Consider the following 27,930-nt stretch of genomic DNA (forward strand, 5'->3'; position numbering starts at 1 on the left):
ATTATTGTTCCGGGCAACGTATTATTAAGGAAAAAATAAAATATCTAATCTATCACTATCTACAATACCTATGTCCGATTTACTTAGGGTCAATTTATACTAGCGCAGAGTCGAAGCGCATCGAAGTGTCAAATTCTTTACAACCAAAGCGAATTCCAGCGAATTTTGTTCGCGCGCAGACGCGCGAATTCCGACAAATGCGCGCGCCTTTTTAAAATCTCAGAAGTAATGTGTGCGTTACGCTGTGGAGTTAAGGTTGAATTTGTTATGTTCAGTTTTAAAAAGACGCTTATACTCTGCGCTAGTATAAATCGACCTTTCTCAGTGTATTTTTTTATTATATATATATATATATATATTTTTAATTCACAGCGTAAAGCAATAGAGCGCTTCTGCGGCGAAGTCCGCAGACTGTGTCACGCGGAGAAGCGGCGAGACTTCGTGTCGGAGGCGTATCTGCTGACGCTCGGCAAGTTCGTCAACATGTTCGCCGTACTGGACGAACTCAAGAACATGAAGAGTTCCGTCAAGAACGACTATTCTACTTATAGAAGGTTGGTGTTGAAATACTTTCATTTTAAGAGGTGGTCAAATATTACCTAACGCAATTTTTAAAGACGTTTTATGCCCGCGATGGTCATTTCATTTATCAAAACGAACCCCGAGCAATACTAATTGGTGATCCCTGATATAGGGTGACCGGTAATTAGTGAACGATATTTAAACACGTGATTGTACTCATGATTACAAACAACTTTCCCGAAGATACTTGTTTTGTATACTCATTAGTTTTATTTTTATCACAATAACAAAACAACAAAAGTATATAAGCACGCGCGCGTGATGTTCCAAAATACCTACCTAGTTACTAGTGTTAAGAACATGAAGAGTTCCGTCAAGAACGACTATTCTACTTATAGAAGGTTAGTGTTGAATGAGAATTCACCTGATGGTAAGCAATCGCCGCCGCCCATGGACACGTGCACCTGAGGCGTTATAAGTGCGTTGCCGGCCTTTTGGGGAATTTAAGGGTCATTTAAGGGCCTGGGTGATTCTTCAAAAAAAATAACAAAAAGTTAACGGCGTCATTATTCTCAACCAAAAGTTGACAACTCTGCTGATTGAAACACAAAATTGGGTTTCAATAAATTAAGCTGTGACACTGCTCTCAACCAATCCAATAAAAATATAAATAAGGATGACAATAAGCTACCATGATGCTTAATAACGCGGGAGAATAATGATTTGTTAAATAAAAGTTAAAGTTTTTTGAAGAAACACCCGCCTCCGATAACCTTACTCAAACAACGCAAGCGTTGTTTCACGTCCGTTTTCGGTGAGGCCGTGGTATCACTCCAGTCGAGCCGGCCCAGTAGTGCCCAAACATGGCTCTCCCATACTTAACTATGTTTGGTAAACTCACGTAACTTAAGTGTGGGAGAGCCATGCTTCGCCATTGCACGGTAAGAACTTCATCCGTGATCATGGCGCTTGTAACAGTGCCGAAATATCGAAAACTCATAGACATAAATAATAATGGTAAATATCCCGTCTTAAGTTCTAATAAAAGTGTTAATGACCATGTCAGTTTAAAAACTTATATCACCTTTCTATGTATTGCCCATATTTGCAAATAAATAATATTCTATTCTATTCTTAAAGAAACGGATTTTTCTAGAATATTTCATGCGTTTCCAGGGCCGCACAGTTCCTGAAGGTGATGTCGGACAGCCAGAGCCTGCAGGAGTCGCAGAACCTGTCCATGTTCCTCGCCACGCAGAACAAGATCCGAGACACCGTGAAAGATGCCCTGGAGAAGATTAACGGTGGGTTTCCATTTATGTCATACTGGCTTCTGCTAGCGGTTTCGTCTGTGATCCCGGTACAAAAATTAACTCAAGTGTTATTCCAGACTATAATCAATCTGTGTACCCTGTACACATTCATCCCAAACCGTACAAAATTCCATCAGAAATCGTTCTTCGTGAATAACAAACATATATAAATCGTAATTTACTTATTTAAAAAAATCGATCTTCTCTGAAAGTGCTCATCCGAAATTATTTGAGTTCACCCGAAACTGTTTGAGCTCAGCCGAAAGTGTTTGAGCTAACCCGAAAGTGTTTGAGCTCGCTCGAAAGTTTTTAAACTCATCCGAAAGTCTTCTAGGTCCTCCCGAAACTGTTCAAGCTCCACCGAAAGTTTTCAAAGTCAAACTTGATATTAGTCGTATTATAACATTTATAACTATTAATTGTATTTACTCCAGGTTACGAAGAGCTACTGGCGGACGTGGTAAACATCTGCGTCCATATGTTCGAGACGAAGATGTACCTCACGCCGTCTGAGAAACATATGCTTGTCAAGGTAACTTACCATAGTACATTAAATTAACTATGTATTTATGGTATAACTCACATAATTTAAGTGTGGGAGAGCCATGCTTCGGCTATACTGGGCCGGCTTGACGGAGTGATACCACGGTCTCATAGAAAACCAACGTTAAACAACACTCGCGTTGTTTGAGTGAGGTTACCGGAGACCAATCACCCCCCCCTCCCAATATTCCTAATACCCCATTACTCAACAATCCATAAATTCCTAATCCCCAAAAGGCATCGCACTTCTAACGCCTCTGGTGTTTCGGTCGTCTATGAGCGGCGGCGATTGCTTACCATCAGGTGCTCCGTCTACTCGTTTACTGCCGTATACCATAAAAAATACCTTAAAGAGCAATTTTTCACGTCAAATTAGTAATTATTAGATAAATAAAAATCTAGATGAGCTCGGCATTTTATATCGGACTACTCTGAGAAGAAATGCCGAAACAAACTCAGAAATCATAACAACCAAACAAACAATGAAATATTTTATCTTTATAATATTTTACTCATTTTTTTATATATTTTCATCCAGGTAATGGGTTTTGGCCTCTTCCTAATGGACTCCGAAGTCTGCAACATCAACCGACTGGATCAGAAAAAGAAGATTCGACTAGACCGCATCGACAGAATATTTAAGGTAAATACATAAGATTTATTTTATTCTATAACATTTTCATGCGCTGCTCGGCTGCTATTGGTCATAGCGTGATGTTATATAGTCTATAGCTTTGCGCGATAAATGCACTATCCAATACAGAAAGAATTATTCAAATCGGTTTAGAGGTTTAGGCGTAAAGAAAAGGCAGAAACGTGTGTTACTTTCGTATTTATATAATTTATTACTCATTGCTCAGTTCCTATTGGTCATAGTGATGTGATGTTATATGACCAATAGGTTTCCTCGATAAATGTACTACCCAATACAGAAAGAATTATTCGAATCGGATCAGTAGTTCCAGAGATTAGGGCGTTAAAACAAATAAATTCTACAGCTTTATATCTACGGTTGAGGGGCTGATTTAAGTTTTTTTTTTGCGATATTGAGTTATATACGCCATTCGATGGAGAAAGATTCGGTGATTCTGAATATTATGTATATAAAATAATATCGCAAAAAATGTCGCTTACATCAATTAGCCTTTCAACCGTCGATATTTATAATACAAAAATAAGTCGTGTTCTCCTTCCTGCACGAAACGATTTCCACAGTTTTGCATTCGTTGGAAAGGTCTCGGGCTCCGTGAGCAAAGAAAATTTAGGAAAAATTCAAGGGAAAATCATTGATGGTGAAACGGTTTGCTAGTTTTATACATATTTTAATAGAAATATCTTCAAACACAACACTACCTCCCATTAAAGCCGTGGCAGATAGTTTTAGAACACCTTACATGTAATTGACATTTGTTTCAGAACTTGGAAGTGGTGCCATTGTTCGGCGACATGCAGATCGCTCCGTTCAACTACATCAAGCGGTCTAAGCACTACGACAGTAGCAAGTAAGTGGTTTTTTTTATGGAACAAGCCGGTAAACGAGCAGACGGATCACCTGATGGTAAGCAATCGCCGCCACCCATGGACACTTGAAACACCAGAGGCGTTACAAGTGCGTTGCTGGCCTTTTGGGGGTTAGGAATTTAAGGGTTCGGAAATTGGGGATTGGGAAGGGAGGAATTGGGCCTCCGGTAACCTCACTCACACAACGAAACACAACGCAAGCGTTGTTTCACGTCGGTTTTCTGCTCGGCCGTGGTATCACGCCGGTCGAACCGCCCAATAGTGCCGAAGCATAGCTCTCCCACACTTGGTTCTACCTTTACTGTGTGAACGATCTAGAAACGAACGCGAAGCGGTGCGGCGGTGACACGCGAATCCAACGCGATGCGGTGTGACGGCGGCTATGTCCTACGTGCATGTGAATCGTTTCGTTTTGTTTCTGTTTCCGACATTATAAACAAACACGTGACGGCACCGCGTCCAGTTCGCGCGACAATATCAAGACAATTGATCGCGTTATATCGCTGCACCGCATCCCACGTGCGGTTGGTGACGTAGATTACGTCGCCTTCGCGTCTAGATCGCTCACGCAGGACGTCGCTTTAGAAACATATATTATTTAGACTAATAAATAAAATTGGAGTGTCTGTTTGTAATATTGAAATAACCGATTTTTACTACATGCATATGCCGTTTAAAGTGCATTCCTTTAGTCGGGTATAAGGCACCCGCGGGAAGAGTAGGGGTGATAGTAAATATCCCACCCAAAACATAAATGTGAAAGGCTGCCAAGTTCGATAATATTGGAATGTTTCGCCTATAAAAGAAGTGAGATCTAAATAAGTACCAAGTTCCATACACAGACCTCAGTTAAAAATGATATAACAAGTTGGCAAGTTTTCACACACTTTGTTATAAACCTACTAAACGCAATGAGTCAAGTATATAATTTTCTATTAAAACTTGCCAAGTTATATCATTTTTAACTGAGGTCTGTGTATGGAACTTGGTACTTATTTAGATCTCACTTCTTTTATAGGCGAAGCATTCCAATATTATCGAACTTGGCAGCCTTTCACATTTATGTTTTGGGTGGGATTTCATTTATTTTTGTAAGGTTTATTTTCTTTTTTTCTTATTTTACTTTACTTTGACTAAATACAAACCTTCGTAACGAATTTTAGGTCGGTACGACCATTGGAAGATATAGATAATTTTTTTGTTTTAGTTCCTTAGGGGTATGAATTTACACCTTCATTATTTTTAAAACCGACTCACACTTGGCCATTTTCAGATTTTTTCCTTTACCTTGACCTAAAGACCTACCTCCATGCCAAATTTCAAGTCAATACGACCATTGGAAGTGGTCTAGGTTTTTGATGAGTGAGTGAGTGAGTGAGTGAGTGAGTCAGTCAGTGAGTGTATAGTAAAAATAGCGATTTTCTGACGTCAATATCTCAAGACCTACAATAGGTACATTAATGAAATTTTGTATTTTAGATAAGTAAGTAGATCTCGACAGATACTAGAAATTTCATATGCGTAGATAAAATAGATTTTGAGTTATAGGTGGGTCGAACTTGGCCCGAAATGGTTCGTGTAATATAACCCACGGCAAGTGTGTCGGTTTTTTTGCTCGAACTTGGCGGACACACTGCCGTGTGTCTAGATATATTACTTTGTTGTCACCACTGACCATGTTTCTGCTTTGTCCATAGATGGCCACTATCTTCAAGCCCCAACCCGCCGTCTCCACAAGCGGACCTGATGGTCCACCTGCCTCAGATACGCGAGGAGCATCAGAACTACATCTCCGAACTAGCCAGATACAGCAACGAGGTGAGTGAGGATCTCTCCCCCATGACTTTTAAAGTCTACCCCTCTTCTCTACCATAGTTTCTCTCCCTCTCTCCCCTTATAACTACAATAGTCCCCCTCTCCCCAGATGACTTTCTCCTTGTAACTACTTATAGTGTCTATCCCTCTCCCCATATAATTACTATAGTTTCCCATCTCAAACGCCTTATAACTACTATACTTTCGCCCTTCTCCTCTTATAGCTGCTATAGTTTCCACCACTCCCCTTATAACTACTATAGTCTTCCTCTTCCCTTATAACTGCTATAACTCCCTCCTCTCCGATTAAAACTACAACTACTATGTGTCCAAATACTCAAACGCTACTTAAATTTAAGACGCTCTCAAGACTAGTTCTATTTTTACCAATTCAAATCTAAGTATAACTTTAAATTGAGTAGCATTTCAGTATTCGGGCGATAATCTCCACCTCTCCCCTTATAACTACTAAAGTCTCCCCCGTCTTCTCTTACAACTATTACAGTCTTCCCTCTCCCCTTTTAACTACTATAGTCATCCCCTCTCCCCTTATATAACCACTATAGTCTCCCTCTCTCCCCTTATAACTACTACAGTCTCCTCCTCTCCCCTTTATAACTACCATAGTCTCCCCCTCTCCCCTTATAACTACTATAGCCTCCGCCTCTCCTTATAACTACTAGTGTCTCCCTCTCTCCTTATAACTACTACAGTCTGCCTCTCTCCCCTAATAATTACTATAGTCTTCCCCTCTCCCCTTATAACTCCAATAGCCTCTCCCCACTCCCCTTATAACTACTACAATCTCCACTCATCCCCTTACAACACCTACTATACTCCCCCATTCCCGCAGGTAACAACAACATTCAAAGAAGCGGGTTCGGACGCGGAGAACAAGGCGGTCACAGAGCTATGCTTGCGCGGGCTGCAGCTGCTATCCTCGTGGTGTTCCGTGCTCACTGAGCTGTGCTCGTGGAAGCTACTGCATCCTACTGATCATGCCAGCAATCCCCGCTGCCCCCCTGATGCGGAGGAGTATGAGAGGGTGAGCTTTTCAATAATTACAGTAAAACGGGGTGAATAGGGATCGAGAGTTGAATAGGGACAAGAGGGGTGAATAGATAGTATGAAGAATTCACAGAGCTGTGCTCGTGGAAGCTACTCCATCCTACTGATCATGCCAGCAATCCCCGCTGCCCCCCTGATGCGGAGGAGTATGAGAGGGTGAGCTTTTCAATAATTACAGTAAAACGGGGTGAATAGGGATCAAGAGGTGAATAGGGACAGAAGAGGGTTGAATAGATAGTATGAAGAATTCACCGAGCTGTGCTCGTGGAAGCTACTCCATCCCACTGATCATGCCAGCAATCCCCGCTGCCCCCCTGATGCGGAGGAGTATGAGAGGGTGAGGTTTTTCAATAATTACAGTAAAACGGGGTGAATAGGGATCGAGAGGTGAATAGGGACAGAAGAGGGTTGAATAGATAGTATGAAGAACTCACCGAGCTGTGCTCGTGGAAGCTACTCCATCCCACTGATCATGCCAGCAATCCCCGCTGTCCCCCTGATGCGGAGGAGTATGAGAGGGTGAGCTTTTTCACATAATTACAGTAAAACGGGGTGAATAGGGAATTTTAGTTGAATAGGGACCGAGGGGTGAATAGGGACAGTAGAGGGTTGAATAGATAGTATGAAGAATTCACAGAGCTGTGCTCGTGGAAGCTACTCCATCCCACTGATCATGCCAGCAATCCCCGCTGCCCCCCTGATGCGGAGGAGTATGAGAGGGTGAGGTTTTTCAATAATTATATTATACTACTGCATCGTTTAGCCTTTTATCCTCGAAGGTCAAATACTTTCAAGATTATCGATTTCAATTAGACCAGGAAGGCACTTTTGAACGTCAAAGTAAATATAATAATATTAATAACGTCAGTCTGTCGGTCAGTCCTCTAGTGAAGCTATTTGCTGGTTCCAAAGTGTAGATTCCTATGGAGAAGAACGAAGGGGTAGGCATAAGTGCACATTGTGCCACGTAATGCCGCTATACAATGTACACGAAAATTATAAAATACTAATGTTATTAATACGAAAGATTGGCTGTTTGTTTGTTTAAAAAAATCTGTTCAAATTCTTTTTAACTGACTTCATTTTAGCGAAAAAATAAATCGATACAAGCGTGATTTTAACTTGCCCAAATGTTCGTCAAAGCATTTTTTTATGGGGGAAAATAAATACTTAGGAATTTAAGGGATGTTGGGGAATCGGGGATTGGGAAGATTGGGAAGGGGGGTAATTGGGCCTCCTGTAACCTCACCGGTATCACTGTGGTCGAGCTGGCCCATTCGTGCGGAAGCATGGCTCTCCCCCATAAATTAATATTATAATATTTCTACCCAGGCGACACGCTACAACTACACGTCAGAAGAGAAATTCGCGATGATAGAAGTCATAGCGATGATCAAAGGCTTACAAGTGTTGATGGCACGTATGGAGACACTTGAAACAGCAGACGCTTTTACAAGTGCACTGCCGGCATTTTGGGGGTTAGGAATATACGCCCCCCTAAATTAGGAATTTAGGGGGGGGTTAAGGGAATCGGGAATTGGGTGTAATTGGGTCTCCGGTAACCTCACTCACACAACGAAACACACGTCGGTTTTGCGAAACGGCACGTATTGTGAGGAGGTTTCTGTCTCTGGAGCCCTAACAACCGGTAGCTTGGACCATGCTCCCGCTACTGGTCGGCTCCTATTTATATATTTTTAAATATTATTTTATTATGTATTTAAATGAATGTAATTTTAGAGAATAAATATATAAAAATCTTAAATTATTACAATATTTCTACCCAGGCGACACGCTACAACTACACGTCAGAAGAGAAATTCGCGATGATAGAAGTCATAGCGATGATAAAAGGCCTCCAAGTCCTGATGGCCCGTATGGAAACAGTGTTCGCGGACGCGGCGCGGCGCTCCATATACGCCGAGCTACAGGACTTTGTTCAGCTCAAACTGCGCGAGCCGCTGCGGAAAGCTATCAAGAATAAGAAGGACTTGATTCGCAGGTATTTATGGGTCTATGTCTAGTTTCGTGAAGGTATTTTTGACCTGACATTTTTGTTATGTTATAAGCCCTGATGGTAAGCAACGCCGCCGCCCATAAATACTTGAAACACCAGAGGCGTTACAAGTGCGTTGCCGGCCTTTTGGTTTTTTTTTTAATGGAAATATCATGCAATGATTTCTCTGGTTTGGGTGAAGCGAGAGAGTGTCAGACTTACTGATTAAACACCACCCCGTTCCTACTCCTGCTTTTCGAGCCATATATATGGTATAAGCCGGTAAACGAGCAGACGCATCACATGACGGTAAGCAATCGCCACCGTCCATGGACTCTTGAAACACTAGAGGCGTTACAAGTTTGTTGCCGGTATTTTCGTTTTTTTAAACCCAAAGCAATCTGACGCAGCTAAGTCTGTATTTAACATTGTCATTCAGTGTCGTTGGCAAGATGTTACATAGATCTAACGGGTTGGCGATTTCAAACTTATTATTTAGAAATTATAAGCCCAGGTTTCCTCACGATGTTTTCCTTCACCGTTTGCCAGTGGTGTCTAAATAATCTTAGAAAGTACATATAACTCGGAAGAAGTCATATTGGTACTTGCCTTTTTTAGATACCAGACTCGACCCGTATCATGCATGAGAAGCGGCCGTCTTAAACCTCCGGGCCACCACGACATTTATAAGTTTTTAAACTGACATGGTCACTAACACTAGAATTGAACCTTGAAATGGGATATTTACCATTTTTTCAATTTTTTTTATGAATTTCCGATATTTCGACACTTTTGCAAGCGCCAAGATCACGGATAAACTGGAGTAAAAGTGGGTGGATGTTTACGAGCAGACAAATCGGTCTACCGTCTTTCTCGTTCGTTTTTTGCTGTTACCTAACCTACCTGATTGAAAAACATGGTAAATATCCCGTTTTAAGTTCCAATTCTACCACGATATTTGTAAATAATATTGTTTACCCCTATTCCAGTATAATAGTATCAGTGCGCGAGACGTGCGGCGACTGGGCGCGCGGCTGCGAGCCGCAGCAGGACCCGGCGCTGCGAGGCAAGAAGGATGCAGAGGCTAGCTTCACCATCAAAGTGCCACGGAGGAATGTTGGTGAGTACAACTGCAAAATGTTTATAATTATGAGGCCCGGTATAGTTCGAAATTTGTTGAGGTTCCTTGTATGTGGTTTAGGCTCGTGAACTCTAAATATTATTGGATGATCGTAATCATAATAGTATATGCATGCATAATCCTGCATGTTTTATGACACGCAAATCAAATACACAGTCATGAGAGTGCTTTTCCACCAGAGATGCGCTATGTAGCTATGCTACGAAGATGTAATAGCTGAGCTGTGAAACTATGTGACCGTTTCCACTGATACTAAGCTATGTAGCTGTGTGAGGGAGATGCGCAGCTCGAGTATGCGATGTATCGATAGTCCCTACTATGCATCCATAGCACGCATGCATGAAAAACGTAGCTTAGATAAGTCCGTTTTCACCAGTGCTATCGGAACACGGCTAAGGGTAGGATGTAAGGATGTAATTTGGAACTGGGGTAGATTGTGACTTTGAATAAATCATAGGCTACTTTTTATGCCACTGCAACGCGGATGAAACCGCTGGCAGAAGCTTTATTTATGATATAAGCCGTAAACGAGCAGACGTATCACCTGATGGTAAGCAATCGCCGCCGCCCATGGACACTTGAAACACCAGAGGCGTTACAAGTGCGTTACAAGCCTTTTGGGGGTTAGGAATTTAAGGGTTTTTCTGTTCTGGAAGGGGGTAATTGGGCCTCCGGTAACCTCACTCACACAATGCAAGCGTTGTTTCACGTCGGTTTTCTGTGAGGCCGTGGTATCACTCCGGTCGAGCCGGCCCATCAGCCCACACTTTATTATTCCAATTTGTCCCCAGGCCCCTCATCGACCCAGCTGTACATGGTGCGCACCCAGCTTGAAGCCCTGATCTCCGACAAGTCTGGTGGTAGACGCACTCTCCGCAAGGACCTGGACGCCGGTACCCTCACACAGATCGAGACCTTCCACCGGCTCAGCTTCTATTGGGGATATCTGCTGAATCTATCTGGTGAGTGGATTTTTTTAATCCCCATGCTGTTTGTTAAGTGTGGGGATTATGGTAAACAGTGTTAAGAGGTTGACTGCCTCGTTGGTCGAGTGGTTGCAAAGTGCGACTGCCGGGCAAGGGGTCTCGGGTTTGATCCCCGGGTCAGGTAAAGTACTGCAGAGCTTTTTTCGGTTTTTTCGTAAATTTGTCAGTAGTAGCACGGAGTCTGAAATTGTGTCCAGTATATGGCAATAGGCTCACCCCCTATTACATGGGACTTATAACACATATAGTGAAAAGTGGGTGTACATTGTATAGCGGCATTACGTGCCGTAATGTGCACCTCTGCCTATCCCTTCGGGGATAAAAGGCGTGACGTTGATAAGTCTTTGACTAACGTCAACGCTAACGTCGGTCACCGGTGACCACCACGGCGTTCAATGTGTTAATGTAATAATAAATGGTATTTCTGTTATTTTCAGATTCTCTCCAAAAGTGTTGCGATCTATCCCAGCTGTGGTACAGAGAGTTTTATTTAGAGATGACAATGGGACGCAAAGTTAATGTAAGTTAAACTCAAATATTATTGTTTTTAATTTCCATAGCAATAACTCCTTCTGGCCCTATTCACTACATAGTATAAAACAAAGTCGCTTTCTCTGTCTCTATTTCCCTTTGTACGCTTAAATCTTTAAAAGTACGCAACGGATTTTGATGCGGATTTTTTAAATAGGTAGAGTGATTCGAGAGGAAGGTTTACATGTATAATGCCTGCTTAATATATCACCATTGGACTCATGTGAAGCTTGGGCGGGTCGCTAGTTAATAAAAAAGTCAAAGCATTTATTTCAATTAATCCTTTATGAAGAAGCTAGTTCCGAAGTGTAGCTTTGAATGGAGAAGAACGGGCAAGAAACTCAATTCGTTACTCTTGATACCTAATCTATTATATAAAAACCTTTTCCTTCCTGACCATATAACTGCAAAAGTCACGAACCGATTTCTACAGTTTTGCATTCGTCGGAAAGGTTCCGGGCTCCGTGAGGTTTATAGCAAAGAAAATTCAAGAGAAAAGCAAGAAAACAGGGAAAATCATTGGTTGCAAAACAGTTCGCTGGGTTTTTTTATTGAATAGGTGGCAAACGAGTCACCTGATGGTAAGCGATCAGCGCCGCCAATGGACTCCCGCAACACAAGCGAAGTCACAGGTTTGCTAATTGCACAGAGTGGTTTAAGGATGACATATAGGTCTCCATAGGGAAGTGCCATAACAGGCGTTGCACCACGGGGGCTCCGGGGTTGGTCTACTAAGAGGGCCCGGTGCCTCCTTTAGGTGCAGATGGTGACCACCGGGGAGGTTTTAGTGAGGTAAAAATCCCACACTCCCTAGTTTTTTCCCCAAAAAGCTAGGCGCCTTTTGATGGTTTCCCTCCGTCATCAAAAAAAAAAGGTTTGCTAGTTATCAATAATTATAATTTCTTCACATAATAATGTTTGTCCCCAGAAATGCACGGTGCACCACCAGCACAACGAGGAATGCAACGACCTGATCACGATGGAGAAGCGCATCCAGTTCCCCATCGAGATGTCCATGCCCTGGATCCTCACCGACCACATCCTGAGGACCAAGGAGCCTGCTATGATGGAGTAAGTGTTACATTTTAGGGAACAGAGAGTGAACAGAACTCAGACGGTCGGCTTCAGAGGGATATCATAACAAACACAAACACCACTATTACTGCACTTCACTTTATTATTATTATCACTTATTCCCGCTTTTTTTTTTTTTTTAGACCGGGGGCAAATCATCCAATGACTTCTCCCGCCTTGGGCGAGGCGGGAGGGTGTGTCAGACTCTTACTGACTAAAAACCACCCTGTTCCTACTCCTGCTTTTCGGACCGGAGCCCCGGTAACCCGCTAGGTAGCCAGTGATAGTCCACTTTTGGACTACATAGTATCTACAGTATGGAGATCACTCATATGATTTAAATGAAACTACAAGTAGTACTCGTCGACACTACGTGTTTAAAGTTCACAAATACAACTATGACGCAAAAATAGCATTATTTGGCTACTGATAAAACTACCATGTTTAATAAAGAATAACTCTGAACGGACTAAGATAGTTGCATGCATAGTAACTTTTACTCTACTCAGCACAAAATTACCTATCCAATGATGTAACACTCATAGCTATTGGAAGATGGTACCAGTTTCATACAAACTCTGGCATCCTCCTTTAAAAATTGAAAATTTTCAAACATAATAAATAATAAAATAAATCCAGTATTAAATTCTGTGTGAACAGCTCCATGTTTCTTGACCAAAAAAGAGCTGTAATGTTGTAGGTTGTTGAAGAATGTTATGGACATAAAGCGTGGCTGTTATAATGCCGTATTTGTAAATAGTACCGTAAGTGCGGGTCTGCGGACGGCGAGCAAGGGTAGCTCGCTGCCCGACCAGAACCAGACCCGTGCGTACTCAAAGAGCCATCAGACCACTACAGATGGGGCCCAGTAGGGCTGATGCCTGATCCGGAGCTGCGGACTACCTAGCGGGTTTACCGGGGCTCCGGCTTGAAAAGCAGGAGAAGGAACGGAGTGGTTTTTAGTCTGTAAGAGTCTGACACTCCCTCTCACCCAAGACGAATAACCCATGTCAAACAAAAATAACCCCTACCCCCATTAACATAACCCTTAATTTCCAGATACGTGCTCTACCCATTAGACCTGTACAACGACTCGGCCCAGTACGCGCTGACGGTGTTTCGCAAACAGTTTCTGTATGACGAAGTGGAGGCCGAGGTGAATCTGTGCTTCGACCAGTTTGTTTATAAACTGTCGGAGCAGGTCTATGCGCATTACAAGCAGTTGGCTAGCAGGTTTGTGGAATAACCTTTTAAACTGACATGGTTACTAAAATTATAGGCGTAGCCTTTAGTTTCGGGAGGGTTCCAGAAACAATTTATGAATATGTAGTCATAGAGACCTTTGCCAAACAGGGGTTGTACTATGCTAACTAGAAAAGTAACGCCATGTAATGAACTAGGTACGCATTTTTCGAGGGGGGGGTTTGATTCAAACCCCCTGGCTACGCCTATGGAAATAATAAAAGATTAAGACTCTAAACTATAGAAAATTAGTTATGTATAGCATAGCATTAATTAACATTGACATTGCACTGTTATCAAATTGAAACGTATAAGGATAAATTTACAATTGTCATTAGACATGTCTGAGTTCTTTCTAACTACAACAGATAGTTTGTGCGTGTGTTTTTTATGCTATTGCGCCGTTTCAAGCGATGCCGCCGACGTAGACACTTGTGTTTAAGTGTACCTTAAGCATGGTATTAGTGTGTTGCCGGCGTGTTCAAGATTAGGTTGTTGTGGAATCGGGGATTGGGAAGAAATGGAAGGGAGGTAATTGGGCCATAGTGTTTGCTACGCAATAATAAATGTTGAAAGTATTCATGGGACGTTTGTTACAATTTAGAACAGGAGTAGATTATGATAGGAATAAGACATATGCTACATTAATGTCATGGAAATGACAAAGACGTGGCAGAAATTAGCCTAAATTATGTTTTTTTAGGTTTTTATCCCACAGAAACGCGACCAAAGCTGGTAGAAGCCATTAGCTGCATAAAACTTAAGATATTTTTTATAACGCTTAAATTTGTTTTTTTAAGGTTTTTATCCCATGTAACGCGGGCAAAGCCACTGGCAGAAATTAGCTTGTTCCTTTTAAGATTTTTAATATAACTGTATCGTCCTAGCATGCTGCTGGACAAGCGGTACCGCGCGGAGTGCGCGGCGCGCGGCGCCAGTACGGGCGCGGCGCCCGGACGGTACGCCTCGCTGCTGCGCCAGCGACACGTCGCGTTGCTGGGGCGACATGTCGACCTCTGCGCACTCGTGAGTATATATATACAGTAGAACCGGTTATAACGACTACCAAGGGACCGGTGACATTACGTCGTACTAACGGAAGTCGTATTAAACGTGAAAAACGTTTTTTTATATAACAGATATTACGTTAAATCCCGTTTAGTGATTTCAGATAAAAAACTCATAATCAAAATAGTTATTTATGAATTTTCAAATTATGTAGGATGTGTAATGTACGTACATAATGTACCGCTTTCTTATACTATAGTGTAAATCTATTATAACAACTTTACATTTAATGCATAATGGTCTGTAATTTTTTGTTTATTTCTGGTTTTATTCGCGTTTTATCGGTATGGATTTACCTACAAATACGTACTGCCATAAAATACAGTCAATTTCCAATCAGAGCGTCGCGCGGGGCGGTAGTTGAGATAGCTAATCATTTATTTCATTATTTTCTATGAGTTATTTGTAAACACGGCAACGCTCGTCGTTTTGTCGTTGTAACCGGACAATTATGTGTGAAATTCGGTCGTTAAAAGCGGTTGGTAATGTAAGCGGAGTCGTAATAAACTAATGTCTACATAATTAGTTTTTACTAAAACCAAACAAATGCCTAAACTTTCATATAAAAACGGTTGGTCGCTATATGCGAAGTCGTACTAAAGGGACAACACTGTATATATATAATACATTTTTCTTTAAAAAACGTTGCCCCACATTAGGAATCTCCTGTATCGCGGATGCGTTTATAAACATACAAGTTCACATGCACATGACACCCAGACCCATAACAAACAATTTGTGGATCACACAAAGAGTTGTTCCGTAAATCGAACCCGCTACACGTTGCCCGGCAGTAAATTGCCCAGCCACCGCACCAACCGACAACAACAACAATATACAACAGCTTCGTGCGGTGGCTTTTTTGATGACGGGGGAAATCTTCAAATGGCGCCTAGCTTTCTGGGGATAAAAGACTAGGGAGTGTGGGATTTTTACCTCACTAAAACCACCCCGATGGCCACCCTCAACACCTGTAAGGGGCACCGGGTCCTCTAATAGACCTGCTCCGGAGCCCCAAGGTTCAACGCCTGTTACGGCACTTTCCTAAGGAGACGTTACATTACGATGTCACATTACACAAACACTCTAGTGAGTATAGAAAAAACACTCGTGTTTTTGCACTCGTGAGTATATACACAGCTTTGCGGGTCTGCGGACGGCGAGTAGGGGTAGCTCGCCGCCCGACCAGGGGGCCTACTCTAATTCAACGAAAAACGAAATTTCGTACGAAACTTCACAAATTTCGTTCTACAATTCCCGAACCTTTGTGAACAATAATGAACGAATGAAATGAAAATAAATAAATAAATAAGTTTTGATTATAAATTAAAAATAAAACGGTAATTTAAGTAATTTCATTAGTAAATCAATAAAACCTACGGCCGAAGATTAAACGAAACTTCGGATTCGAGAACCGGAGTAGGCCCCCAGATCCAGACCCGTGCGTGCGGCGCGTCGCTTTCCGCGCGCGCCTCAAAGAGCCATCAGACCACCACAGATGGGGCCCAGTAGGGTTGATGCCAGATCCGGAGCTGCGGACTACCTAGCGGGTTTACCGGGGCTCCGGCTCGAAAAGCAGGAGTAGGAACGGGGAGCTTTTTAGTCAGTAAGAGTCTGACACTCCCTCTCGTCTCGCCCAAGGCGGGAGAAGTCATTGGATGATTTTTCCCCCTCAAAAAAGAGGGGAATAAGAGTATTGAATTTGACTAGTAGAAAACTAACCTATTATTTATTCTTTGTCACAGGTGGCTCAGCGAATCAATGCGGATATGCATCGGGCTTTGGACGCAGCGGTAGCGAAGTTCGAAGCCGGAGACATCACTGGTGTCGTGGTAAGTTTCATCAATATTAATTAAGTTTGGGTTCGCCATACTTCGGCGCTGCTTAACATAATATATTTGCAAACTGTACATTCATACATACATATTGGGGTGGCAAGGACATTACGACACGTAATGCCGCTGTACAATGTGCACCTACTGTTCACCATTTGTGTTACAAGTCCCATGTAATAGGGGGTGAGCCTATTGCCATATACTGGGCACACTGAGTTTTTTTTTTATGGTATAAGCCGGTACACGATCAGACGGATCACTTGATAGTAAGCAATCGCCGCTGCCTATGAACACTAGAAAGGCGTTACAAATGCGTTGCCGGCCTTTTGGGGGTTAGGAATTTAAGGGTTTTTGGGAATCGGGGATTGGGAAGACTGTGAAGGAGGGGAATTGGGCCTCCGGAAATTAACAACAGAGGGATTCTTCCCTCTGTGTTTCGAAACTAGTGGAGCATTTCTCCATTAATGTACCAGTTTAAACCGTTTTAGACAACAGAGGGTGAAAGTTCCCTAAGAAAAGGAGGATTTGTCTTCGACCAGGCTAGGTGATCGTGACTGGCAGCTACTCAAACCCAACTCAATTCGTTGGGATTGTCTATCCGTGTTAATTCGCAATGTAAATTCGTATAAAATACAGAGATATTTATAACGTCATCCGTTAAATTTGCTCGTCGATTGTCTATGTGCGACTTCTGCCATCTGTCACTTGTTACTTGTCAGAGAGTCGCCACACCGTATCATTTTTAATTAATTTACACTTTTTATTTACAGGAACTAGAAGGCCTGATATCAGTGAACCGCCTCTGCCACAAGCTGCTGTCTCGATACCTGACCCTGGACGATTTCGATGCGATCCTCCGCGAGAGTGACCACGGAGTGCTCGCGCCCTACGGGAGGATCACATTGCACGTCTTCTGGGAACTAAACTTCGATTTCCTCCCGAATTACTGCTATAATGCCGCTACGGACCGGTAAGTTGTTAAAGAAGAGATTTAAAAAATAATGATTTATGTTTTCGAGGATGGTCAACTGGTTTCGAGCCATAACAGAGCCTATAACCATTTACAGTTTACCGCTAAGTCAAAATATTGTTCTTATTATAGCTTTGAGTGTTTAGTAGTATTGTTTTCAAGAATGACCGACTAATTTCGGCCGATACTAGAGCTCGTAACAACGTCAACTTTAGGCTGCTGTGTCACGTTATCAAGATTATTTCCTTCTTTTTCCTGTTAAACTGTGATGTCCAACTAAACTGAGAAACGAAGAGATTATGACAAATGTGGAAAAAGAGGCTTATAGTCTACCAGTAAATTAAGTATCATTATTATAATAATTCATTAGTAATCAGATATTTTTTTTTATGTTATGACTAGCTAATATATATAATGTGTTTTATATTATAGTTATCTCGATAATATATGTGGTGACCAGTAAAACAACAACTAGAACTGCGTTGCTCTGAAAAAAGATTTATTATATAAAACATTGTTTACAATATTACAAACAACTATCAGTATAACTAAACAATAACAAACTTACCTGAAAAAAGAAACAACATTTAAAGCTAATGCTTTACTAGTTCACATTAAGTTTCATGAAATATTTAAAACAGTTATTATTGTAACGCTTTTATAATATGACGCGGCATAAAGACAATTTGACAGCCAGCACCATAGACTAGACTAATAACTAGACCATAGACTTACAGATTATACAAATAAGTAATTATTTGGTAAATACAAATTTAATACTAAATGAAGTTCGACTGCACGGTTGATGCGGTGGCTGGGCAACTGGCTGCCGTGCAACGGGTAGCGGGTTCGATTCCCGCACGGAGCAACTCTTTGTGTGATCCATAGATTGTTGTTTCGGGTCTGTGTGTCATGTGTATGTGAACTTGTATGTTTGTAAACGCACACACAACACAGGAGAAAATCCTTATGTGGGGCAACGTTTTATTTAAGAAAAAGAAGTGCCACACACTTTATTGTCTGTCTGTTTGTCACGAAAGTCGTAACAATATTCGTTTGTGATTGTCGCCAGTTTCGTGAAGTGCCGCGGCATCCAGTTCGCGGCGGGCGTGACGCGCGAGAAGCCGCAGCAGTACGGCCATGCTCTGCTGTGGGGCTCCAAGCAACTCTCTCTCGCCTACTCCGCGCAGTACGCGCAGTACGTCGGTATGTATACATTGTATACGTTGACACGCGCTGCTGTGGGGCTCCAAGCAACTCTCTCTCGCCTACTCCGCGCAGTACGCGCAGTACGTCGGTATGTATACATTGTATACGTTGACACGCGCTGCTGTGGGGCTCCAAGCAACTCTCTCTCGCCTACTCCGCGCAGTACGCGCAGTACGTCGGTATGTATACATTGTATACGTTGACACGCGCTGCTGTGGGGCTCCAAGCAACTCTCTCTCGCCTACTCCGCGCAGTACGCGCAGTACGTCGGTATGTATACATTGTATACGTTGACACGCGCTGCTGTGGGGCTCCAAGCAACTCTCTCTCGCCTACTCCGCGCAGTACGCGCAGTACGTCGGTATGTATACTAGCGACCCGCCCCAGATATATCCATGTATTATACATTAACGCCATTCTCTTAAATTACTCTATCTTTTATTAGTTACGTTAGTTATGAAAATGTCCTAATCTTTAAAGAAATCGGAAAGAAAATGTAGTCAAATTTACTTTTTCATGAATAGCCTTTTTTAATTAAGACAATATATGCCCGAATACTCAAACGCTACTCAATTTTAAGACGCTCTCAAAACTAGTTCTGTCACTATCAATTCTTTATAAAATGACAGAGATAGCTTGATATTTAAGTACAACTTAAAATTGAGTAGCATGTCAGTATTCGAGCGATAGTTATACAAATAGTAACGTAACAGTAGTGTCCTACAGTCTACTACATTTTTCCCACAGGAACGCGGCCAAACCCGCTGACAGGCGCTAGTAATCTATACATCTTCTTCCCCCCCAGGTTTCGTAGGCGCCCAGCACCTGCACGCGCTAGTCCGCCTACTGGGCTACCAGGGGGTGGCTGTAGTAGTATCAGAGCTGCTGGACGTGGCCCGCGGCCTGCTGCACGGCACCATCGCGCAGTTCACGCGGGCACTCGCCGCCGCCATGCCCAGGCATTGCAAGTTGCCCAGATATGACTACGGGTCTAATGGTGAGTCCTTAACTTTTTTTGTGGACGTATCACCTGATGGTAAGCAATCGCCGCCGCCATGCCCAGGCATTGCAAGTTGCCCAGATATGACTATGGGTCTAATGGTGAGTCCTTAACTTCTTTTTATGGATGTATCACCTGATGGTAAGCAATCGCCGCCGCCATGCCCAGGCATTGCAAGTTGCCCAGATATGACTATGGGTCTAATGGTGAGTCCTTAACAGACGAGCATGCATGAAAAGACTGATGACTGATGAGGAAGCGAAAGAATACAATATTTTTTTAAGGAAAGGAAAGGAGTGAAATTTTTCCGCTTGTAGATGTATTCGTAGGCGCCCAGCGGTGTGCACGCGCTAGTCCGCCTACGCAATTTAATGGCTGTACGTAGTATCAGAGCTGCTGGACGTAAAACCGCGGCACACGACATGCAACAAAACACTCATCGCGCAGTTCACGCGGGCACTCGCCGCCGCCATGCCCAGGCATTGCAAACTGCCCAGATATGACTACGGATCTAATGGTGAGTCCTTAACCGACAAGCTTTTTTTTAAAGGAACAAGCCCCCCACTACACCCTTACCGCTGCAACTCCTGTAAGCCAGGTGCTTGGAGACTGGGCTCTAAAAGAAAGAAATAATGTGTTAATTACTAGTAAACCCGGCGAACTTCGTTTCGTCGCCAATGATTTGCCCTGTTTTCCTGAATTTTCTTTGCTATAAACCTCACGAAGCCCGAGACCTTTCTAACGAATGTAAAACCGTGGAAATCGGTTCGTGCGTTCTGGAGTTATAGCGTCAGGAAGATAAACCCGACTTATTTTTATATAATAGATTACCTATTACCTATAATTTTATTGTAACTTTCGTGAGACATACTAAATTACACTGCTACAGTAGCAGCGCGTCGTGTGTCGCGGAATGCTGCTCATGAATATGAGCCTCTAGCATGGCTTGAAACTAGTCGAGTTCCTCGTCAAATAAATACGTGAGTAAGCCGATAACATAATAATGAATATAGTTTACCTATGCGTCTATTTCTAGGTGTGCTAGGCTACTACCACGCTCAGCTGACGGACATCGTGCAGTACCCGGACGCTAGGACGGAGCTGTTCCACGCGTTTAGAGAGCTCGGGAATATTATACTCTTCTGTATGCTTATTGAACAGGTATGTACACTGTATTTTATATGTTTTAAACTGACATTTATTTATTTATTTGGTCTACCAACAATTATTTATACTAAAATGTTATTTAGAAACATAAAACAGTATAACAATTACTTAAAGGTAAACACCACTTGACAAAAAAAATTATCACACTATTAGCTACAGCTACTTACCAGTAAAATATACAAGAAAACTTATCTCTATATTTTAGTAGCAACGTCACGCCTTTTATCCCCGAAGCTACCCCTTACCCCTTACCCCCCTAAAAGCCCGGTAATGCCACTGTACAATGTACACCCACTTTTCACCGTTTGTGTTATAAGTCCCATGTAATAGGGGGTGAGCCTATTGCCATATACTGGGCGTAATTTCAGACTCCGTGCTACTACTGAAAATTTTTCGATAAACCGAAAAAAGCCCAGTAATACTTTGTCCGACCCGGGAATCGAACCCGAGACCCCTTGTACGACAGTCGCAATTGCGACCACTCGACCAAACGAGGCAGTTTATTTACTATACTTTATAAGTTAGACTATATTTTACAAGTTTTTAAACTGACATGGTCACTAACACTATCATTAGAACTTGAGACGGGATATTTACCATGTTTATACAGTTCATCCGTGATCATGGCGCTTGCAACAGTGCCGAAATATCAGAAACTCATAGAAATAGATAAACATGGTAAATACCCCGTCTCAAGTTCTATTAAGCAACGTGACGGGTACGGGTAGTCAGAGGTACACATTACGGCACGTAATGCCGTTATACGTACGTACACTTACTTTTCACCTTTTGTGTTACAAGTCCCATGTAATAGGGCGTGAGCCTATTGCCATATACTGGGCACATTTCCAGACTCCGTGTTACTGCTGAGAAATATTCGAAAAACTGAAAAAAGCCCAGTAATACTTTGCTCGACCTGGGAATCGAACCCGAGACCCCTTGTCCGGCAGTCGCACTTGCGACTACTCGACCAACGAGGCAGTTTACTATACTTTATAAGTTAGACTATATTTTACAAGTTTTTAAACTGACATGGTCACTAACACTATCATTAGAACTTGAGACGACATATTTACCATGTCTATTTACGTCATTTCTACGTATAAAATGTACCTAGAAATGACATCATGCGATATTTCAAATCGATATATCTTCGAAAGTATTTGTTTCCGTAAGAAAATAAAATATACGTGTCTAATGTTTTAAAATAATCTACAAGACAGACATTGAAATAAAGAATTACGGCCTTACTTATAAACGATCACTAAAGTTAAGACACAGTTAAACTACGTATTAAAAAATATTTTAACTCATAAACGATGATTAACGCTAATTAATGTCTTAGCGACTGCTTAAATAGCTGTCAACTTAATCAGTGACGAACCCTTGTTTAAAGACCTTAATTACCAAAATGGCGTCCGAAATTCGTATAAGTCACAGCTGTGGTATATTTCAACAATAACACCACATGCAAACTTCGCATTGAATTGTGTTCTGTTTGCTGGGCTTTGTTCCGCTACTTAGGAAAGTGAAGTGGATAAATATTAAAAAATGGATATATTTGACGACGATAATGAATTACGCACATACCGTGACGAGATAGAAGAAATAAGAAATTTCAGGAATATTGGTTCAAGAAGGAGAGTAAAAATATATAATTCAAGATCGAACCCAATGGAGGAATTGAGTGAAAGCGACTTCAAGCATCGCTACAGATTCAGTAAAGAAAATATGGAAAAAATTATAAATATCTTAAGAAACGACTTATCCATGGATAGCCGGGGCGGCAGTATACCTGTGGAGTTGCAAGTAATGGCAGCTATAAGATACTGGGGCCGCCATGAGATTCAAGAAGACTGTGCGGAAATTCATGGCATGAGCCAACAGACTTTATCAAGAACTGCTAAAAGAGTTGCTATTGCATTGGCTTCGAAAAGTTCCATTTATATTAAAATGTCTTCAAATTTAAGAGAAGAGACTGAAACTATCCGGAAAAATTTCAATTGAAACAATTTGTGGGTTTCCCCATATTACCGGTGCAATAGATTGCACCCATATTAAAATAAGAAAAGTTGGAGGAGATGTTGGTCAGTACTATATAAACCGTAAAGGACACTATTCTATTAATACTCAAATGGTGTGTAATGCAGATTTGAAGATCTGTGATATAGTTTGCCACTGGAGGGGTAGTACTCATGATGCAAGAATATGGCGTGAGAGTTCCATTAAAAGGAGATTTGAAGAACGAGAATTTAAAGGAAAACTTATAGGCGATGGTGGATACCCTTGTACCCCATATTTACTGACTCCAGTACTGAGACCCCGCAACGAAGCAGAACGGCGGTACAACTATAGCCACATTCGCACCAGGAACGTAATTGAGAGATGTTTTGGTGTACTTAAGGCAAGGTTTCGGATACTTTTGGAAATAATGAGAGGGTCTTTCAATACGATTAAAACGACAATCGTTGCATGTGCAGTATTGCACAATTTAGCAATTGAATGACACTTTAAGTTATGAAACTCCTTACATAGACAGTGATGAAGACACTGAGGCCATTGAACAGGACTCTAATAATTTGACACACATAACCAGAAACATTTTTATTGAGAATTTCTTTTAAAATACAAATATATAGTTTTATTTAAACATTTTTTAATTTTTTTTCCCAATATTTTTGTTCTAGATCCAAAATTGCCATTCTCTTCTTATGCAATTCATCCTCCCGTTTTTCTTTATTTTCTTTGCACTTTTTTGTGAGTAGGAACAATTGTTCCTCATAATTATCAGCAATCTGAAAAAGAAACAATAAGATGTATACAGGGTGTCCCTGAAGTCGACGTCCAAGGGGCACCAGATGATCGGCAAGGTTCCAACTGTTATCAGAAAAATATAAAAAAAAATCTAAGTCCTACAGTTTTTAAATTACAGTGACTTATGTGTTATCCACGAAAAAGTACACCTGTGCCAGTCTTTTGACTCTTGTTGCTATAAATCTTAATTTTTTCGTCTGCAGTCTTCCTTACATTAACCTGAATAGTGCTCCAGTAATATGGAATCATAAATTCTTAGCTAACTGCTTTAGATTGGAAAACATTGTTAGTTTTAGAGGAACCAAAGACTCTGAATAAAATTTTCACCTTACTTTAAGTGACTGTACTGAATAAATTATGTATGGCGCTAGTAATGGCAAATTTCTCCAAAGTTGGCGCATTTAATAAGGATTATAAAATGGTATAGCACTTTGCAAATTATTTCTTAAATTCGACACAACAAAACACCGTTTCGATGAATTTATTTGAACTTACTAATATTTCTTCTAGTGTACTCAAATCATACGTTACAATATATTGCCGACGAAAGCTGTAAGCGAAATCACGGGTAAACAGACAATGTTGTTTGACAAGAGATCCTCGCTGATTTTCAACATAATAATAATAATAATAATAAGCCTTTTATTTCATTCCCAGTAGGTAAAATAATAACAATACATTTCATTTCATTTCATACAACTAGTTATATACTCACAATTTTAGATGTTTATATAATGATTAATTTAACAAAACAATGCATTTAATTTATTTATAAATGTTATTCTATTAAATACAATTTGAATCAAATAAAAATGTTTAATGTAATTAATCTAAATCATAATAATATACTTGAATTATCATTCAATTAGAGGGAACCCCTGTGCGGGTAAAGGCCTCCTCCAGACTAGACCATTTCTCTCTATCTAGAGCTTCCTTCATCCAGCTCTCCCCAGCGACAGCTCGGATGTCATCCGCCCAGCGCTTGAGCGGGCGGCCCACACGTCGCTTGCCCGTGCTGGGGCCTCTCCACTTGGTTACTCTGTTTGTCCATCTTCCATCCTCATAACGAGCCAGGTGACCCGCCCATTTCCATTTCAACTTTCTAGTATGGATTACTGCGTCTGTGACCTGTGTTCGTTTGCGGATTTCAGTGTTCTTTACTTTGTCCGAAAGCTTAAGGTTCAGTACACTTCTTTCCATCGCTCTTTGACATACTGAAATTTTGTTAGCCGTTTTTTCTGTTAGGCACCATGTTTGGCAGCCATATGTGAGGCAGGGCAGTACACAAAAATCTAATACTTTCTTTTTTAGTTTGATGGACAATTTTGATTTCAGTATGTGTTTCAAGGACCAGTAACGTTTCCATGCTGAGCCGATCCTTCTCTCCACCTCTTCCTTGTCTATCTCTCTAAAGGATAGTTGTTTACCCAGGTATATGTAGTCATTGACGTACTCTACATTTTCGCCGTTTATTTGGATAGATGTTAGGATATGGTTAGTCATTACTTTTGTTTTATCAAAATTTATTTTCTAGTCCGACTTTAATGCTTTGTAAATGTAGAGTTCTTAGCATGTCATTTAGTTCTTCCGCGGTGCTAGCTAGTAATGCAATATCGTCCGCAAATCGCAGATGGCTCAAGTACTTGCCGTCGATTTTTATACCTTTGTTTTCCCAGCCTGAATCTCTAAGAATGAGTTCTAGAACGGCTATAAAAATTTTTGGTGACAAGGGATCTCCCTGGCGGACGCCACGTTCTATTTTGAAAGTTGGTCCAGTTCTCTCCAGTTTGACTTTACTTTTACAGTTCTCGTATATGTCACTAATTATGTCTATATACGTTGTCTCTACTTCGTGGTACTGTAGAGCTTCTTTGATGGACGCGTGTGAAATAGAGTCAAAGGCTTTTCGGTAGTCCACGAACGCTATGTAGAGTGGGGAATTAAATTCTTTATATTTTTCGATCACTTGGCTGAGAACGTGAATGTGGTCTATAGTAGAGTATTTAGACCTGAACCCGGCCTGCTCTATGGGTTGCTTCGCGTCAATCTTTGATCCTATTCTTTCCAGCAGACATTGAGAGAACAATTTATATAAACTAGCCATAAGACTAATCGGTCTGTAATTTGAGACATCTGATGGATCTCCTTTCTTATAAATAAGAATAATTTCAGATACCGTCCATTGCTCTGGCACTTTCCGTTCTTTCAGGATTTTCAACATGATGATAACAAATAGCGTGCAAAGTGCTGTCTAGTGCACACGAGGTTATAACGTATAATTTGAGTACACTAGAAGAATTTTTAGTAAGTTCAAATAAATTCATCGAAATGGAGTTTCGTTGAAAAATCTTTTTTTGTGTCGAATTTAAGAAATATTGTGCAAAGTGCTATACCATTTTATAATCCTTATTAAATGCGGCAACTTTGGTGAAATTTGCCACTACTAGCGCCATACATAATTTATTCAGTACAGTCAGTTTTGTAATTTATGAAAAAAATCATGCAACCATCAGGCATAACCATAAGTACTGTGATTATGATGTTACCTTGTTATTTTGTTTAGGTTTGTGTTTAGGCTTATATAATTCCCTTTTTATTGTGTGTTTCTCTACTTTTGTTGCTGCTAGTGGTGTTGATAAAATTGGATTTTCTTCCACATCAGGAGTATTAGATAACTGAAAAAGGAGAGCATATTAATGAATATTTTATTATAATGATTTCATTCAGTTGATAGTTGGATTACAGTACCTGAGTTGATTTCTCAGAATCTACAATAATTGCTATTTCTGTGGGGGCTAACCCAGATTCTGACATCATCTTTTCAGTTGCTGTTGACTGTGACTGCAATAGACAATTATTATAATGTATAAATAAATAAATCATACTATGCGACAATATGAAATCAAACTATACATGCATACCTGTTTTATTGTTTCAATAAATATGCTATCACTATCAAAAACATTACTGTCAATCACAAACTCATTAGGCAATGACTGAATTAGTTCGAGATCTTCTTGTGGCGGATTTGGTGGTGGAGGTCCTCCACCAGTCATCTGCCTGGCCCGCCGATACTCCGACTCTCTAGTTTTAACTAGGCCTTTTGTATTACGCCACTGGGTGACAATTTGTGTCATATCCCTGGGCTTTTTATTAAGGCTATTAAAACTGAAAAAGGTTAACATTTATAAACATGAGTGCTTTCCACTTTGGTAGTAGAGATAATGAAAGAAATGAAAGAATTAAAATAAAACAATGCTACCTAGACAATATTTCTTGCCAAGCAGCTTTTTTCTTTGCATTGGTATTTGTAGTAGTGTCTTTTTTTTCTATAATATCAATTTTCTCCATTATAAGTTGTCTTAAGATTCTCTGCAAGAAAATAACAAAGTTCAGAGCTAGTACAATTTGGACAGGTATTTTGGTGCAACAAGATAGATACAATACAAGTAACAATAAATTTAATATGACAATAACCTTTTCTTCTTCATCCCAGTTTGAAGATCGGGCCCTTTTCTTAGCGGATTTCAATTCCATTATATCACTAACACGACAAAAACACCACACCGCTGTATATTTATACAACACCAAAAAATTTGAAATTACCACTCTTTTGACAATATTTGACACAATTTAGAATTTTGACGTTATGATTTTTTAATTTCTCTTTGGATAACAGGAATTTTACCATCACAATGTAGCTTTACGTTTGGTATTGGCAGCGTATAAAATAAAAACGTTATTTAACCATTGCTTAGTTAAGTGACGTGTAAACAGTGTTTATAAGTAACAAATATTTAATTGATAATTAAGGAGTTAATGAGTTATTAGTTAATTAGTTGCTTAGCTGTTGATTAGTGGATTTTTATAAGTAAGGCCGTTAGTCATTTACCATATTATACTCTCAGGGTTGCCAGGCAAATCTAAAAACTGGACATGCCAGCAAGCTTGGCCGGACATGTGAGTAAAAAGGCCGGTCACCCTACAAGATTGAGGATTTCGCGACTTATTATTAATAGGATAGAAAAACTAAACGTTTTTATGTTTACCATAAACCCAACAAAAGTCAGACACCATCCGAATACTATTAATTTTGCCGGACACGCAATCAAATA

At 40.8% G+C, this 27,930-nt stretch overlaps 2 protein-coding genes and 1 long non-coding RNA gene across 21 annotated transcripts in view; 1 reads left to right on the forward strand and 2 right to left on the reverse strand.

Moving 5' to 3' along the window:
* Positions 1–11,309, reverse strand: part of LOC126911900 (uncharacterized) — a 35,702-nt gene extending 24,393 nt beyond the window's left edge. Inside the window, exon 1 of the long non-coding RNA XR_007706408.1 lies at positions 11,280–11,309. This is a non-coding gene — a long non-coding RNA (uncharacterized LOC126911900). The remainder of the gene's footprint in view (positions 1–11,279) is intronic.
* LOC118281268 (cytoplasmic FMR1-interacting protein) overlaps positions 1–27,930 on the forward strand; it is a 76,434-nt gene that overhangs the window by 3,264 nt on the left and 45,240 nt on the right. For 17 of the 19 annotated variants that reach the window (XR_007706402.1, XR_007706403.1, XM_050701025.1 and 14 more), the window contains exons 4-22: positions 373–554; positions 1,699–1,826; positions 2,270–2,367; positions 2,917–3,021; positions 3,795–3,880; positions 5,597–5,717; positions 6,568–6,759; positions 8,570–8,784; positions 9,768–9,898; positions 10,711–10,881; positions 11,343–11,425; positions 12,365–12,507; positions 13,570–13,743; positions 14,640–14,778; positions 16,566–16,652; positions 17,426–17,625; positions 18,698–18,831; positions 19,640–19,831; positions 20,871–20,995. Coding sequence is in view for 17 of the 19 variants with exons in the window: in XM_050701025.1 (XP_050556982.1) it covers positions 373–554; positions 1,699–1,826; positions 2,270–2,367; positions 2,917–3,021; positions 3,795–3,880; positions 5,597–5,717; positions 6,568–6,759; positions 8,570–8,784; positions 9,768–9,898; positions 10,711–10,881; positions 11,343–11,425; positions 12,365–12,507; positions 13,570–13,743; positions 14,640–14,778; positions 16,566–16,652; positions 17,426–17,625; positions 18,698–18,831; positions 19,640–19,831; positions 20,871–20,995 (2,706 nt within the window). In the remaining 2 variants the exon portion in view is untranslated. Of the gene's footprint in view, positions 1–372; positions 555–859; positions 924–1,698; positions 1,827–2,269; positions 2,368–2,916; positions 3,022–3,794; positions 3,881–5,596; positions 5,718–6,567; positions 6,760–8,569; positions 8,785–9,767; positions 9,899–10,710; positions 10,882–11,342; positions 11,426–12,364; positions 12,508–13,569; positions 13,744–14,639; positions 14,779–16,565; positions 16,653–17,425; positions 17,626–18,697; positions 18,832–19,639; positions 19,832–20,313; positions 20,352–20,870; positions 20,996–27,930 lie in introns of those variants that run through there. The other 2 variants (XM_050701029.1, XM_050701030.1) reach the window with 2 other exon arrangements.
* LOC118264907 (uncharacterized) lies at positions 23,511–27,628 on the reverse strand. The gene is made up of 6 exons (XM_050701059.1): positions 27,293–27,628; positions 27,078–27,187; positions 26,737–26,983; positions 26,564–26,656; positions 26,362–26,490; positions 23,511–23,796 (listed from the first exon to the last, which is right to left on the reverse strand). Exons 1-6 carry the CDS (start codon positions 27,350–27,352, stop codon positions 23,647–23,649), a joined length of 789 nt encoding a protein of 262 aa, XP_050557016.1. The 5' UTR covers positions 27,353–27,628; the 3' UTR covers positions 23,511–23,646.

Source organism: Spodoptera frugiperda, chromosome 19, assembly GCF_023101765.2.
Source record: "Spodoptera frugiperda isolate SF20-4 chromosome 19, AGI-APGP_CSIRO_Sfru_2.0, whole genome shotgun sequence".
NCBI lineage: Eukaryota > Metazoa > Arthropoda > Insecta > Lepidoptera > Noctuidae > Spodoptera > Spodoptera frugiperda.